General features: G+C 46.0%; 1 protein-coding gene across 4 annotated transcripts in view; it reads right to left on the reverse strand.

Moving 5' to 3' along the window:
- Mitf (melanocyte inducing transcription factor) overlaps nucleotides 1-14,356 on the reverse strand; it is a 202,275-nt gene extending 187,919 nt beyond the window's left edge. For all 4 annotated transcript variants that reach the window (XM_032906035.1, XM_032906033.1, XM_032906034.1 and 1 more), the window contains exon 1: nucleotides 14,135-14,356. In XM_032906035.1, coding sequence (XP_032761926.1) covers nucleotides 14,135-14,238 — 104 coding nt within the window. In that variant the 5' untranslated portion in view covers nucleotides 14,239-14,356. The remainder of the gene's footprint in view (nucleotides 1-14,134) is intronic.
- Nucleotides 14,357-15,600: the final 1,244 nt, after the last annotated feature.

Below are 15,600 nucleotides of genomic sequence, written 5' to 3' on the forward strand. Positions count from 1 at the left end.
ACTTTCTCGTCACTGCTGCCTGCCTCTCCCTTCTCACTGTGTCCCTAACTCTCCACGTAGTCACCCACTCTTCCCGCTGAAGGTCCAGGTTCAGACGTGGTGGGTTGAAGCAGCCTTCGTCAGGCTCCATCCGCTCCTGTGCCAAGGACTTCTCCAAACACATTGACGCTCTGTGCACCTCTACTTCAACAGCGTGAAAAGAAAGCAAGCTCACACTGCTTATATCCTTAGAATACCTGGGATTGGAATTACTTCCCTAAGAAACAAAATTGCACTGGTTGGAATGCCATAGCAAGGCTGCAACTACCCTGAAGAATACTGGTCCTAAGGAGGTAGAGCAGGGGTTAGGTAGAGACTGTGTGTGTGTGTGTGTGTGTGTGTGTGTGTGTGTGTGTGTGTGTGTGTGTGTGTGTGTGTGTGTGCGTGTATACACATACATACATACACTATTTACACACATACACACATTAAATGGTTGGTAAATCTGTTCCCATCCCTACATAATAACAGCAGATAGTTGAGGGAAGAGGTGTGAAAGACTCTTCAATTCATTCAGGCTTACGATGGGCTCAAAATTCTGCTGCATATGCCCATACACATTTGGAGAGCAACCATACGGTCTGTGTGTTTAAGCCACAGAAGATCCGGTTGGGACTTTGGTACTTATCAACAGCTCCTGCAGATGGACATTTCTATGATTTTCCAGCTCTTCCATTCCCATTGCAAAGACATCAGTGGAAGCACAGACAGTGCAGACGGCTGGAGTGGGCACGGATGGCCCATAACCAGCACAGAGTAAGAGCAGCAGTTACATCTGGCACACAACGCAGTCCTTTCTTCTGCTTTTGTTTGATTTGGTTTGAAATAAGAGTCTTTCTACATCGCTCACGCAGACTAGAATTCAAGATTTTCCTGCTTCAACCTCCGGAGTTCTGGGATCGTAGGTGTGCATCGCCACACCTGAATCTGCTGTAATCTCTCTCTACTTGTCATGTCATTACTTCACAAAGTCAAGGAGATGAGCATCCTGGTACCCAGGAACATGGCTGGTCACTAATTGATGAAGGCCTTTACATATACCTAGGATGTGATGAAACCTAAGAAAGATAGTTACTACTCAGGCTAACTCCTTTCTATTCTCTAAAGACTAGGTTAACCGCCGCTTTTAGGAGAGAGCAATTGTGAGGGTCAAGAACGCAAGCATTCGGGTGTAGAGCAATGACATTTAAAACTCAGTGTCTAATCTCCCAAGGCACACAGGAAGATAAAAGGATCCCAAAGTTTGGGCATATGAGGTCTTCTGACTGATACTGGATAAATATGACTATGTAAAAAAGATGATGGCTTTAACATGTGTGGCCAGAGAGCAGGAAGTCATCATGAACAAGACTGGATAGGGACAGTTAGCAATCACAGGAGGCTGTGCAGACAACAGCAGTGCAATCAGCTTCCATGATATTGCACAACTCCAATTAGTGCCTCTTCTTGTGCGTTCTCCACCCAGCCATGCTCTATAATTATGATGAAAGGAAACATGTTGATAAAGACAAAGACTGCACTGGCGACAAAGGGGTAACAACGCCTTGTATGTAAATAGCTCGTGCCAGCCTTAAATATCTCCCTCTGAGGCATCCCACCATTCCCCACTATTTGACCTGGCTCAACTCTCAGAGATCCCAATGCTGATTATACAACTCGCGGTTGTGTGGGGCCTTTTCTATGGACTTAGTTCTCTTCTTGACTGCCTTTGGTTATTCCTTCCTTATTATGGTGTCAAAACTGAAAATTCATTTCAAGGTAAAAACCTAATTGATGATATGTGTGAAGGAAACCAGGAGGGACTGACAGACAGGATTTGGGTAGACCGCTTCACTCACATGTTTCTTCACATTTCGATATGTGTATGTGAGAAAGTTCATGTATGTACTGATACATATGTGGGGGGGGAGTGTGTAAACTCATGTGTACAGGTGCAAATGGAGGCCAGACTATGGTTCCTCGGGTGCTAGCCACTTATTCTGGGGTGGGGTGGGGGGTCTCACTGGCCTGCAGCTTACTAAGTAGACTGAGCCCTCTAGCATGCAAACCCCTTGGATCCATCTCTCTCTATCTCCTAAGGCTTAGTTACAAACGCACGCCACCATGCCCCCATTTTTTACAAGGGGTCTGGGGACCAAACTCAGATCCTCGCACTCAAGCAGCAAGCATTTACTGGTTGAGCTATGTCACCAGCCCCTTCAAGTCTGCTAATTTACTCATTTACCCTATAACTTCATGGTGTTACCCACTTGTTAGCTCCTCTCAGTCCTGCACTGAAGCTGGAGCCCCCCGCCCCCATACCCAGGATACCATGCTCAGGATACTCAGCTAATGGGTGGCAAAAGTGAGATTTAAGTTCAAGTCCACGTTCTCCTAAATTTAGACTTCCTGAACTAGTGGTGAAAACTCTTAACCAGTTTATGGTGAGAGCAGATGATGGTTCTTTCTCTGGAGAAGTTCATTGGGCAACAACAGCAAAAACACATAATCCAAAACATTTGGGTCTAAGTAGATTAAACACAGGCGCAGGTTGTATTTCTGGTAAATCCAGAGTCTGGAACTTTCTTAGGAACTTAATTTGTCTGACCCAACATTGGCCCTGTCCTTCCTTCTTCACAGACCCACCCACCCCCCACCGACCCCCCAATCAGAGGAATGAGCAGTGTGCTGAGGTTTAGAACAAAGAGGAAGCGGCTTCTATGTCAGGGCTGCCTGTGTGCCATGGAAAGGACACTGGCTGGGCCCAGTCATTCCACCGCTCTGTTTTGGAAACTCCCACACTCTACAAACTGTCTGGAATTCATTAGAGATGGGAAAACAGGCCGAAAGTCGTATTTCACGTTTTATTCAGCAGAAGTTTTGTGGAAAACAATTCGGTCATGTGGACGTGCCCCAAACCACCATCACCCTGTTTCTCAACCCAATCTCTCAGTCAAGTGACTGCAGACTGCTTCCAGTTCCACCCTCGCAGAGCTGGGAAGAAACTACCCCCATTTTGAGATGTGAACCAGTCCTTAGGGGAGTAAAGATAGATGAACTTCAAGCCACACTCTTAGGTAGACCTGTCGTCCAATACCCCTGGACTTTTGTGTCATGGAACCAACATTTTCCTTTTCTACTTAAACATAATTAATTTGAATGTTCTGTCACCTGACAGAACCTGTCATTATACATTATTTATAACCAAAGTCTTTGCAAGTTTTCTATTTCAAGTTCATTGAGAAAGGTTACCCTCTACCACCTATTCATGGTTTTCAAAGTGTGACCTCCAGCCCAAGCCTTCACCAGAGCAACAGTTACCAACCTGTTTAGAAATGTGACTTTTCCGACCCTATCCTAGGCTACTAGATCAGAAGTGGGGTGGGGCATCCCAGGTGCCCCCCATCCAGAGTGTGGTATACACTTGAATGATACACACTTACTAAAGATCACTGTTCACGTACATTCCCATAAATCCCATACCTCTACGTTAAATTATTCTTGGATTGCTGTTTCCAAATGAAAAGTTCCCTGATACAGAATGCCTTCAGGAAAAATTATGGAGTGTTCTTTGTATTGTCAGATCCACGATAATCAATGATCACTGATAAAAACCATCACCTGTTTGTTTGTTTCAGGAAGAAGGGTAGTTCTCTCTAGAAAGTTCTTTACCAGAGCTACATGAGTGATATGCAGTACCCAAGCAAGGAAATCCTGGGGTCCACTTAGGGTTCACTAGTCAGTACATCCCTGAAACTAAGGGCATGTGACCAGGCATTGATCATGAAATTCAACTCTAAGGGCTGACTGACCATGTGAGAGGAACTGAACTTGGGAAAAGGTGAAACTCATAGGTGAAAAGAGATTGTCCAGTAGGAGAAATATGTAAGGGAAGGGAGGCTGGCTGCCAAGGAGAACTAACTGGAATGATGTCAGGTGTGTGTGGTCAAGAGAGACAAAGAGGGGTTACAAGGGAAAGACTCCAAAGTCAATGGAGTACCACAGAATATCACTGAACCTCCCCTTGCCACCCCACTGCAAAAAATCTTCCCTTAAACTGACTTTGTCACTCAGCTCCTGTTAAATTGTGCACTTCAGTGACTTTGCTGTGATGTCCAAGCAAACCCAGTCAGCTCTCTCATTCACTTCCAACTCAATGCAAAGCTTCTACCTGTAATCTGCATCCCTGGGACTGCATTCCAAGCTCCTGTCACTCGCCGTTTGCTCACCCAGCATTTACCTAGACAAAATATTATTAGTGGAATGACAAGGGGAAATTACCATGCTATGATGAATGATGCAAGGTGTGGTTCCAAAAAGTCTGCAGTCTGGCTGCCTGGGACACTGCCGTCAGTGGCCAGGCTCTCGAATTAACTCTCCACGTGTGTCTCCTTGCAGCAAATGGGCAGACATGCAAGTCACAGGGAACTGCACCAGCTGCTCATGGTTGGTGGCCATGCTCCACCTAAGCTCTTGTAAATGCTTACTTTAACAATTGACTCTTCAAGAGGGCACCGCTGAAGTCACCCTATTCCTTTGCAAGTAAAGGGCTCTTAATTAAATAACTGGTCATACTATCATAATTATTCTCAGTTATTCTCAGCCAACTGCAGTATAGATTGGTTGGCTGCCAAGGGCTCTACTGACCAATGTACTGAATCTGTACAGTGCCAATCTGCAGGCTCAGAAATACAACAGGGGAACGCTGCTCCTGGAGTGACTTACTCTACTTCTGCAGAATACTGAAAGATAAAGGTAGCCTAGTCTTGACCACGGACATAACCATGTGTGGCTTCACCAACTTAACTGTAGAGTGCCGTCTCTGCTAGTTTGGGAGAGTCCTTCGTCATGCCTGAAAAACAATGAAGGCCACATGACGTCTAGGTCCTCTGTCAGACTTTACATGGATGGTTCCGGTGCCTCAGTTAAATAAAAAGGTCATGTTTGTGAATCTCTGTAAAAAGGAAGTGAAGTGAATCTGACTGTCATTTTGTAAGTTCATAGATAACCTCAGCCATTACACCAAATAGATCTCCTCTGCCTTCTAGCTTCCTTCAGACGAGCCACACTTTTCCTGACGAAAGTATACAGGCTCAAATATAAGCTGTGCGTGTTTCCAATAGGGCAGGAAGCCACTTTTTCCAATGATGTCCTTGATCAGATGGAAAGTGAGGGAATTTGTGTGTGTGATTCAGCAAGTGACTCACGTTGGGGAAGGGACAGGGTAGGGGAAGGCAAAGCCCACACACATCTTCCTGAAGTTGCTCAATGAGCCACAGCTTCTTATAGAAGAACCAGGCTCCATCAGTGCCTTCCCCTAGACCTGAACTCACCGATTTAGATTGAAAATATTTGCCTTCTCACGATGCAGGATCTTTCCTTTTAAAAGCAGTCATTCCGAGTGTGTGTGAATGAAAGAACACAGCTATCGAACTCCAAATGATTTTTCAAAAAGGACTGTTTTTAAAGAGGCTGCTTTAAAAGCTACCGTCTGAGGATGTCAGCGGACAAGAGCTGGGAGGAGCGTAGGAAGTCAGCTTCTTTTTTCACTTCTGCACCAGCACTAATGCTTCATGTCTGGAGGCACGATCCAGTGCTGAGACTCCCAGCTGGGAGTCAGGAAGATGGGCAGGTTTTATGAGATTTGCTGTTGAATCCTCATTTTCTCAGACCTTACCTTTACACCCAAAAATGTAACCCCAGGTCCAGCCAAAAGCCCATTCCTAGGCTAGGCAGGGTCAAATGTGACTTCAGTGCAGACACAGGGGGACAACCACACAGAGCCAGACCATTCTGAAGGAAATAAAAAAATAATAAAAAGCAAGACCCATCTCCACTCATAGTCAGGGGTTAATTTTACAAAGACAAGCATGAAACCTGACTCATCCAATACTAAGAAAAAAAACTCAAAACCAAGCTATAAATACTCACAACAAAGATTCATTACGAAGATTCATTTCTATTGCTTCTCTGCTTTTCTGTCTTAACCTTCAATCAGTCCTAAGTAGGTATAGGGGGAATTCTACTTACCACCAGCCTGATGTTAGCTACTTCTTAAACATTTCAAAACCTTTTAGTTTTGTAGAAACGTTGCAAAGTAGTTGTTCTACTCAAGGGAGTAGAACCTGAAGTTCAGAGAGGTTGAGTAACTTGGACAAAGTCACAGAGAGGTAGCACCTTTGTGTCAGGCATTCTCCATTATGTCAGGTCTTACTTCAAAAGCACTTCTGTCACGGTGCTTTCCCCACCCGTGGGACCCCACAATGGCTGCTTCTTTCTCAGTTACATTCCACCAATAACACACTCCACTTAATTTTCACCGCAAAAATTACCTTGTTGGAGTCTTTGGTTCATTATTAACTTAGAGGTCCTTACCTCCAAGAGAGAAGCACGGTGCTAGGAGAAACCTTGGCTATCTAATTTGCATCTCATTCCCTGCAGCCAGCAAGCGCCCCAACATAGTAGAAATGCTTAATAAATGACTGATGAAAAGGGGAGAGAGGAATGGGGGCGTAAGAAGGGAAACAAACACAACCAGCTCCTTCTGGCTCCAGAGCTGTGCTCCTGCTTAACGTGACTGAGTGACTGACGCTCGGGGACTTAGGGAGCCACGAGAGGGCCCTCATGAAGTTGAGGTAGGACATTCAGCCCTGTGACTCTTTTCTTACCAAGTACCCTTATTCCCCTCCCCCAGAGCCCTGCTGTTCAGCCCACCCAGACCCAACTTCCAGTTCTAATAGAAAAGCACCAATAATGCCATATCTGTCGTGTCTGTGTGCCTGGACCACAGCATCTAGCACTTGAGAAGTACCCGGCAGTCATAAGGAAAGGAGGCTCGTCACTGGAATCTCAGGACAAGGGCCTCATGTGAACACCGCAAGGGATAACCCCTTCATCCTCCACAGCATGCTTGACCCAACACAGAGGAAAACACTAGACAGAGAAACAAGAGACCTGTGTTTATGAAGCAACCTGGAGAAATGGGCTTACTGATGGTAAGAAGCCAAAGTGAGCCTTGGGAAATGCTGACACCAGAAGCAAAGAAGGGACATTATAGCGGAGAGTCTGGCCCTACCGCCACAGAAGGGGCAGACTTTGTGTCTTGGTGGAACTTTGCTCCCCCAGCCACACAGTATTAAGACTCAGAAAACTCTCTAAATAAACCATACACTCACTGTCTTCTAATACTGAAAGCTTGTGATTACCAGTAACTGTCTCTGACTTGCCTTCTTGACAATTTCCTCCAAATAATCCACACTTGGAGAGTGGCTAAACATGTTTTTATGATTTACCTCAATTAGACAAACCTAACAGTACAGCACATTTTATGCTTGCTACGCACATAAGCACACACACAAAAACAAGTGGGACTCTTTCTTGTTGTCCTTGACAGCTGACCAAAGAAAGAATAGTAACCAAGGATTTTTTTTTGTCCTGTTATTTATCCTAATACTACGAGTTCTGAAACAAAGCAGTTGGAGAGAGAAATTTAGTAACTTTGATTTGTCCCAAGATACATTTTTTTACACTGAGGTCCTATCCCTGACAGTAAAGCACATGTGACCTGTTCTAAAAAAGGATATTTTCCACTTCTTGCACAACTGGAGCAGAGCTAGGCATCAGCTTGTGCAAACTGCACTGCAGAACTCAAAGGGAATTAAATGTACACACACTTAAAGAAACTCTATAAATAGCAGCACTCGGGAAGAGGAAATCTCCAGTAACAGGCAAAACCAACACTTAGAATCCCACTTTAATCAAGTGTTCTGTCTAATCATACACAAGCCTCATCTGCATAATGAGGCTGGAACATCTGCCAGGTTGAGGCACCTCAGTCTGGTCTATTCTGCTTATGATTCTATAAGAGCTGACTTATTGGTGAGAGGAGGAGACGATGCTACACACTAATTTTCCCAGGAAAGAAAGAGCTGCTATCATTTATCAAAGGCTATACTATGGGCTATACTCCGGGCTAGACTTTGCCTGTTTTAAAACTTACACCAATTTCAAGAAGATATGGTCTACCGGTCCCATCTTGAAGGCAGGTTAATGGCAATTCCATGACATGATGTATCTTGAAGCCAGATGCTCTAGCTAAATGGCCAAGCCACGATCCAAACGCTTACCATGATCCCCTAAACCTGCCCACCTGCACCCACCGTTTGCTAGCATTGAGGAGCAAGCCCCTTCGTGCCATTTCATGCCTTCTCAGCTGTTTGAGTATTGCTTCACTTTGAAGGTCAAACTCAAATTCCCTCATTCACTCACAGAACCACTGGCCCACACCACACCAACGCAGGTTCCTCTAATAAATCCCCATTGCTGATACCCACAGCAGGTCACAGTCTGCCTTGTATGGTCACTGGATGGGACGTGTGCTCTAACCCTCACCCCACTGGACATTCTGGCTGCAGGTTTGGATTCTGCACAATCACACACACACACACACACACACTCTCTCTCTCTCTCTCTCTCTCTCTCTCTCTCTCCTTGTACAGGACAGTGCACACTAATTCATAAGAGCCTGGGAGGTCAACTAGACCCCCCTCCCCCCGTTTAAATAGGAGCCTTATCTACTGCTTGGTATGCCTCAGTTTCCCTCTGTAAAAAAAAAAAAGTGGAAAATAAAAATACAGATGCCTCGGGCTAACGTGAGAATTAACTGAGTCCACACAAGTTATGTTCAGAAAAGGCCCTGGCATATAGTCAGGACTAGATAATTTTAACACCATAATTAGTACCACCATTGTTCTTAGTTGTAAGCACCTCTTTGGGTTTTGGGAAGATTAAGCCTATCTTATCTTTTTGGTTGTGAGCCTTAGCCTGAGCCATCTCCGAAGCCTGAGATTAAGTATATCTCATTCATGTAAAAACCCTCTGAACAGAGACTGGCACATGGCACATACTAAGTCTCTGTTAGCCATCATTACTGGTGTTAACCTGGGTATGCTCAGACTCGGAAACACATGCCGATTAGGGATTTTTATGTGTGTGCTGATGCCCCTTCTGCCAGTCTTTCACCTACACAAACTGTTATCAGATGGATCAAAAATGTAAAATGTAAAAACAAATTTCCGAACACTTTGTGAGAAGGAAAGCAAAACAGAACTTGTAAGATTGAGGAAGTTTTATTACATAACAGCACTGGCCTTGGAGAAGTGAGCCGCAGTGCACTAAAGACACGCACATTCCGGAGTGTCAGAGCCCACGAAGGAAGAAGAGTCCTATCTACGCACACTTGCTGAAGGATGACCGTGCCAGCAACGACCCCAAAGTTCATGTTGCTGTTAATTTTCTCACTCTCTCTGGGGAGAAGGCTACCAAGTTTAGAGGTCACCAGGCCTGCCCAAGGTCACCCAGCTAGTTAGGGGAAAACGCAAGGACAGAGCGAGGCTTTCAGTCTTCATGCCAACGGTGCCCTGACAGATCAGAAGAGAAAAATCAGAAACAAACAAACAAAACAAAACAGAAAATATCCACAAACAAACAAAAGCTGGGAAGGAGAAGGAGAGGGAGGGAGGGAGAAAAAAGAGAGGGAGAGATTGAGATCAACTTGACAATTTTGTTTTGCTAATCACAGATTATTATTTTATCAAATTAAAGGACCTTTTTAGTGTAAAAGCTGAAGGGGAACTCTCTACTGGGAAAGCCAGTGTGCTTGTGGTGTGTGTGGGACAGAGCAGTCTCTCTTTCTGTTTAACCCACAAGCTTATGCAAACTCCACACATGTCTCTTTGAATCCACGCTTGGCACCGCTGTAGCAACCCATCTTGCCGTGATTAACTCAGCACTCGCTCACATTCCCATTTCTAATCTGCAGGAAATTTAATACTGTCCGAAACAGCAGTAAAATTTGTAGGAGGAAACCAGGGCCCAATGAAGCCAGTTCCTAAGTCTGCCCAGGAAAAGGGCTTCAGCAACTACAAAGCCTTGGGCTTCTGCAGAGCAAACCATCAGGATCGCAGGCCACACCACTGTGTCCAAAAGACTTTCAGCCCACTTGTCCCGGAGCTCAAGAGCAGCCCTGCATTTCCCTCGTGTGACTTGACTTGACAGAGTGTGGATCTGGGTCTGCTGCGAGTGTTTCTCCGGTGACCCACCGTGGAGAAACCATTTCCAGGAAAACACCATTCATCATGAGGGGACCTGTTCTCCTTCTGGGTCTCATCCTACAACACTTAACCTGGTCAGTCTGCCCAAGAGGAGGTTCAAGGAATCTAAGTTCAGCAACATATTCGAAATACGTGAATATCTGGGTTGAGCCCCAGGGAAGAATATGGAAATTCATCCTTGAAGAAAGCCTGCTGGGAATTTATCTCCAAAGGAACGCAATAGTGACTACGAAGACGTAAAGCAAGCGTGACAGACTGAAGGAGAGAGCAGCGTGTGTCCAACAAATAAGTACTACCAAATATTATCCTATATATTGGACAGCTCTTTACAGTAAAGAAGCCTCCATCTCCAAACATCAAGAGCCCTGTGACTGAGTGTTCTAGACTCTGGTGACTCTGTAGTTAACAAGACACATAGAGAAATCCTTACCACCTTGGAGCCCGGAAGTTTGATATATATATATATATATATATATATATATATATATATATATATACACATATATATGTGTATATATATATATATATATACACACACACAACACACACAGACACACACACACACACACATTACACTGTAAATTCCAACATTAACGATTAACGCTATGAAAGAAACACAGCCGGATAAGGAAGACTGAGAGCTTGGAGGGAGAGTAATTATGAACACATAGTCCCAGAAGGCCGCACTATCTGTACGATTAAGGGCACATTGAAAAGGAAAGTTGGAGCAGGGAGTACTACAGCTGTGGCTGTCTGGGCAAAGAAAGGCCCAAGCAGAGGCAGGAGCAATGAATGAATGTCCAAAGGTGGAAAAGCCCGGCTCTTCTGAGAATGATAAGTGGCGAGAGATAAGGTCAGAGCTGAAGGGCAGCCTGACACTTACACTGCCTTGTGCCATTTGAAGGACTGAAAATATAAAGAAGAGCTGTGGAGGGCTTTGACCGGAGAGGACAGCATGATCTAACTTGAGTTTTAGCACAGGGCCAGATGACTCTTTGCTGTGGAAGCTGCCCTGTGCCATGTAAAGAAGCTAGCACATCCCTGGGACCTACCTGCTAACAGTTACCCACAACTCCCTCCCACAGTGATGACTGAGAGCTCTCTGATTTGGGGTTTGTGTACATGTATGTGCGTATACATGTTCGGATGTATGCACAGGTAGACTGTGTCCTGGGTTGTGTGTCTGTGTGTATGTGCATGCATGAGAGGACTAGAGGTCAACCTCGGGTGTCTCCCTCAGTCACTCCTCACTTGGTAATTTGACACGGTCTCTCCCTTGTATCTGTGACTTTTTAATTCAGATGGTTGGCTTGCCAGCAGGCTTATCTCCGCCTCCCCAGGTCTGGGGTTACAACTGCCAAGCACCATGCCTGCCTTCTTCACGTGGGCTCCTGGAAAAGAACTCAGGTCCTCACAGTTGTGTGGTAAGCACACAAGTTACTGAGTCAGGTCTCAGCCTTAAAAAAGAAAAAATCAGTTTAATGAGAACGCTGGGCGCTAAATTTAAAAGGTACTAAAACGGGCCAAGGTTGAGAGAGCTAAGAGATTGCTGCAATCACTCAGGCAAAAACTGACACTGACTTGGTCAAAGTCAGAGCAGAGAAATAGGCAAGAAAATGGGTGAATCCTGAAACAATCTAGACCAGTGGTTCTCGACCTTCCTAATGTTGCAACCCTTTAATACAGTTCCTCATGTTCTGGTGACCCCCAACCATAAAATTACTTTTGCTGCTACTTCATAACTATAATTTTGCTACTGCCTTGAGTCATAAATGAAAATATCTGATTATGCAGGATAGCTGATATTCGACCCCTGTGAAAGGGTCATACAACAGCCCCCACAGGGGTCACGACCCACAGGTTGAGAATTGCTTATGGAGACAATACAGTGGGATGTCCTTGTTTTGAGAATCTGCAAGTTTTCATTACAACCTTTCCCCGACCAGGACTTTAAGGGTTCCCCAGTAGACTTCAATTGCAAGCAATGAGAAGGCCCTGAACTGCATTTAAAGTCAAACAACAAATGTCAATGGTAATATCATTAGGACAACAACGGTCAAAAACAGTATGTCACCCACTCCAGAAAATTATTCACAGATTTTATTTAATGGGTCGATTTCAAAGAGCATACCTGGCACCTGCTGCTCGTACTAACGTGTGAAGCTGTTTATGCCCACATCCCCACATTTTTCCTTCTGTACTAGCTAGCTAGCTCCAGAGGACACGTGCTCTTGTGTGCCATTCTTGCTGACTGTGAGAAAGAATAGAACCAAATCCTTCTACGTGAGTGTCAGGGCACTCGTTGGTTTTCCCCAAAGGTACTTTCCTCACTCCCTCAAACTCATTTAATGTAACAGCCACCATCCAAATGATTCGAACAGCACAGTTAATTCATTTCTTTCAGCAAAACACACACACACACACACACACACACACACACACACACACACACACACACACACACTCCCCCTCATTCTGGCCTTGTAAGCATTTGCTTATAGAAGCAAAAGCAGGGACTGCTCAGTAAAACACTGGTCCCTTCAGCCACATGCAGATAAAGCTCTAGTGAGCATAACCAACAATACGCCTTACACAGTGTCACTCAGAGCACCCAATACACCCCATCTACGGTCACATACAAATAGCCTTTATGAAAAGAAGCCACTAGTGAAAGGCTGAGTTTATGCATCTTGATGCCTAACACATTTCCTTCCACTCTGCCACAAGCATGTGCAAAAAGCCCGCTCTAGCAAGAGCAAACTCTTCCCAGAGTTTGTTCCCATTACTGGATTCAAGGTCCTGCCTCAGCCCTGAAGGAAAGGAACCTGGCTCCACTTTCCAGCCATTAAGACCCAGCTTCCTTCTCTCCCAAAGCAAGGATTCTGCCCCTCACTTCTGCCTCCCTGGCTCCTGAAAGGGAGGCCCTCCGCCCCTTTGCCAAGTAGGAAGTGGAGACCTCACTCATCCAGACCCTAGACAGTCGAGGCCCCAGGTGATGATGCTTCCAGGGTTAGCCTTACTTCATCTCACAACTGAAAGGGTAGAAACAAAGTCACAGATTCCAGTGACTACCCCCTCCCTCCATAAACATTACAAATAAAAAGGGCTTCAAGGGTCCAGGGTGACCAAGGAGAGTTATAACCAATTCTGCCAGACAAGTAGCAATGAAGGGTGGTGTGAGGGATAACAATTCTGCAGAGGTACTGACAGTTAGGAGGCACCAGACTAGAGAGCATCTTCACTCCAAGCCCAAAGTTCTTGAAGCACCTGGAGAATTAAATGTGTGTAGCTGCCAAGGAGATCATTCCCAATCACCACAGGCCTCTTAAGATAGCTTAATTGCTCCCTCCCCTCCTTTAGCATTTGCAAGGAAGAATGGGGAGACACGCCCACCCGCAACCTCCCCCCCCCATCCACCCCACACACACTACCTCCCGCCCAGGGCGCGGGTGCTGTCCTGTGGGAGGTGGAAGGTAAAAGTCAGGTGAACTTCACTTAGAGGTCTCTCTTAGTAGTCCCAGGGGGGCTAGACTACAAGGGAAGGCCAGTTCATTGCTACCCTGAAGCATCAGATCTCCATCCACCCCAGGCTCTCCCTCTCGGAGCCCATCAGCCTGCTTAGGATCTTCAGAAAAATTACTCCTGGTAGCACCAGATCACCGTCCCTGTCCGGTGCTCCTCCTACCCCACCTCGCTCCGGGTACCGCCCCAGCCCCCATCCAGCTCAGCAGCTGGCATCTGCAGTCAAGGGTCCCCACGCCTGGATGAGCCATCCCAAGAGACTCACGGTGTCCCAAGAGTGCCACTGTCAGATAACCTGGGATGCGAGCAAGTCATCTGTGAGCAGGACCCTAAATGCCAGGGGCTAGGTCGCCCTGTACCCCAAGGCAAGGGCACGGGGTCCTTGTCCCAGAGCTATCCAGACTGGCTGTACTCCTACCAGGGTAGCAGGCGCCGGGCCCTTGGGCCTCCTGCCGCGCCTCCCTCCAGCTGTCACCACTCACCTGCTCTTCAGAGGTTGACTTTTGAGTTCGTAATAGGTTTTGGGTTCTTCGTGAAACTCCTCCCCGACTTCGAAATCTGCCACGATTCCCGATTCGGACTGCATGACTCCTGCTTGCCCGCCTTCCACTGCTTGGGACTTGGACCAGAACCCGGGCACCTGACAAAGATGGGGAGGGCCTCGGGTACCCCAAGCCGCGCGCCCCGCTCAGTGCCCCACTCAGCCCGCTAGCCCGCCGCCCGCCCCGGCGCGGTGAGTTTACTCTCACACCAGGGCGGGAGGGGCCGGGCCCGGTGCGCTCTGGGATTTGTGGTTCCGCCCAAGCCCAGCATACCAGCTCTCCAGGATATCAGCTTCCGCAAAACTACAATTCCCAGAAGGCCAAGCCGGGGAGAGGCAACGTGGTGTACACCGATAGTGCAAGTCCTGTTTGGATTCCTTGTCAATGTCAGCAGCTCCTCTCCGTGTCTCTCCCGTTTGCCTCAAGGATACAGACCTGGCTGTTTAATATTAATAAGAACGGACTCAGTCTTGGCTTCTACTGTCCCTCCTGGTTTAGACATCTGCGAAGACACTCGGAGCGTTCATTCAAAAAAATAAAACACTAAGGGGTTTTGACGCTAGAAAGTTTCGGTCAGAGTTAAAGCCCATTTTAAAAATAAAAGGGCTTTCTATTCGCCCCCGAGCTCTTCTGGGCTGCAGCGACACATCATTTTGTCCTCAACTGGAACAGAGTGTTGGAAACTTCACTTTTATAATGAAAGCGTTATTGGAGGAGTTGTTCTTGTGCCTTCCTTTTCTGGAACTCCTTCTGGGCTCCCAGAATACTCTTCATCCGTTGAAAGGCTTCTTTCCTTTTATCCAATTAGTCACCTCTAATCTAAAGCAGCACTTGAAAGATTCAGTTAATTTTAAAAGGCACCAAGTTACCAAACAGCTCACCACCGTCTGCTTTCAATTTCTCAGTTGGCTGGGAGTTCAAATGAGATTGTCCTAACATTGCATGCCGGTGCAGCTTCGAGGCACTCGGTTAAGTGATGTATTAAATGGCTGCACTTTGGTTCATTTGTATGTCCAGACCTGTCTTCTGGTTAGTTCCAGCAGGACTCTTCATCGTGTATAAAACAACAACGAGTGCTTTGAGACATCGGTGTTAAGGGTGGCATTTTAAGATGGTAAAAATTCCCAGTTGTTCTAGGAAATCCTGTGCAATCTTAGACATGTCTGTTTCATTCCTAGAAACCTTAATTTCCTCATCTATGAAAGAAGAGATTAGGAAACCTGTTTGAGATGGTGTTGCAAGGTCAAAAGTAAGAAAAAAATTACTTGCAATTTATATGCACTGGGGGCAGGCAAAATGGTTCAGCCAGTAAAATGTGTTTATTTGCAAACATAACCTGCAATTGATCCTCAGGACACTCGTGACGAAAGTAGGGAACTATTAACTCCTGAAAGCTATCTTCTAAC

The sequence above is a fragment of the Rattus rattus genome, chromosome 6, assembly GCF_011064425.1.
Source record: "Rattus rattus isolate New Zealand chromosome 6, Rrattus_CSIRO_v1, whole genome shotgun sequence".
Taxonomy (NCBI): Eukaryota; Metazoa; Chordata; class Mammalia; order Rodentia; family Muridae; genus Rattus; species Rattus rattus.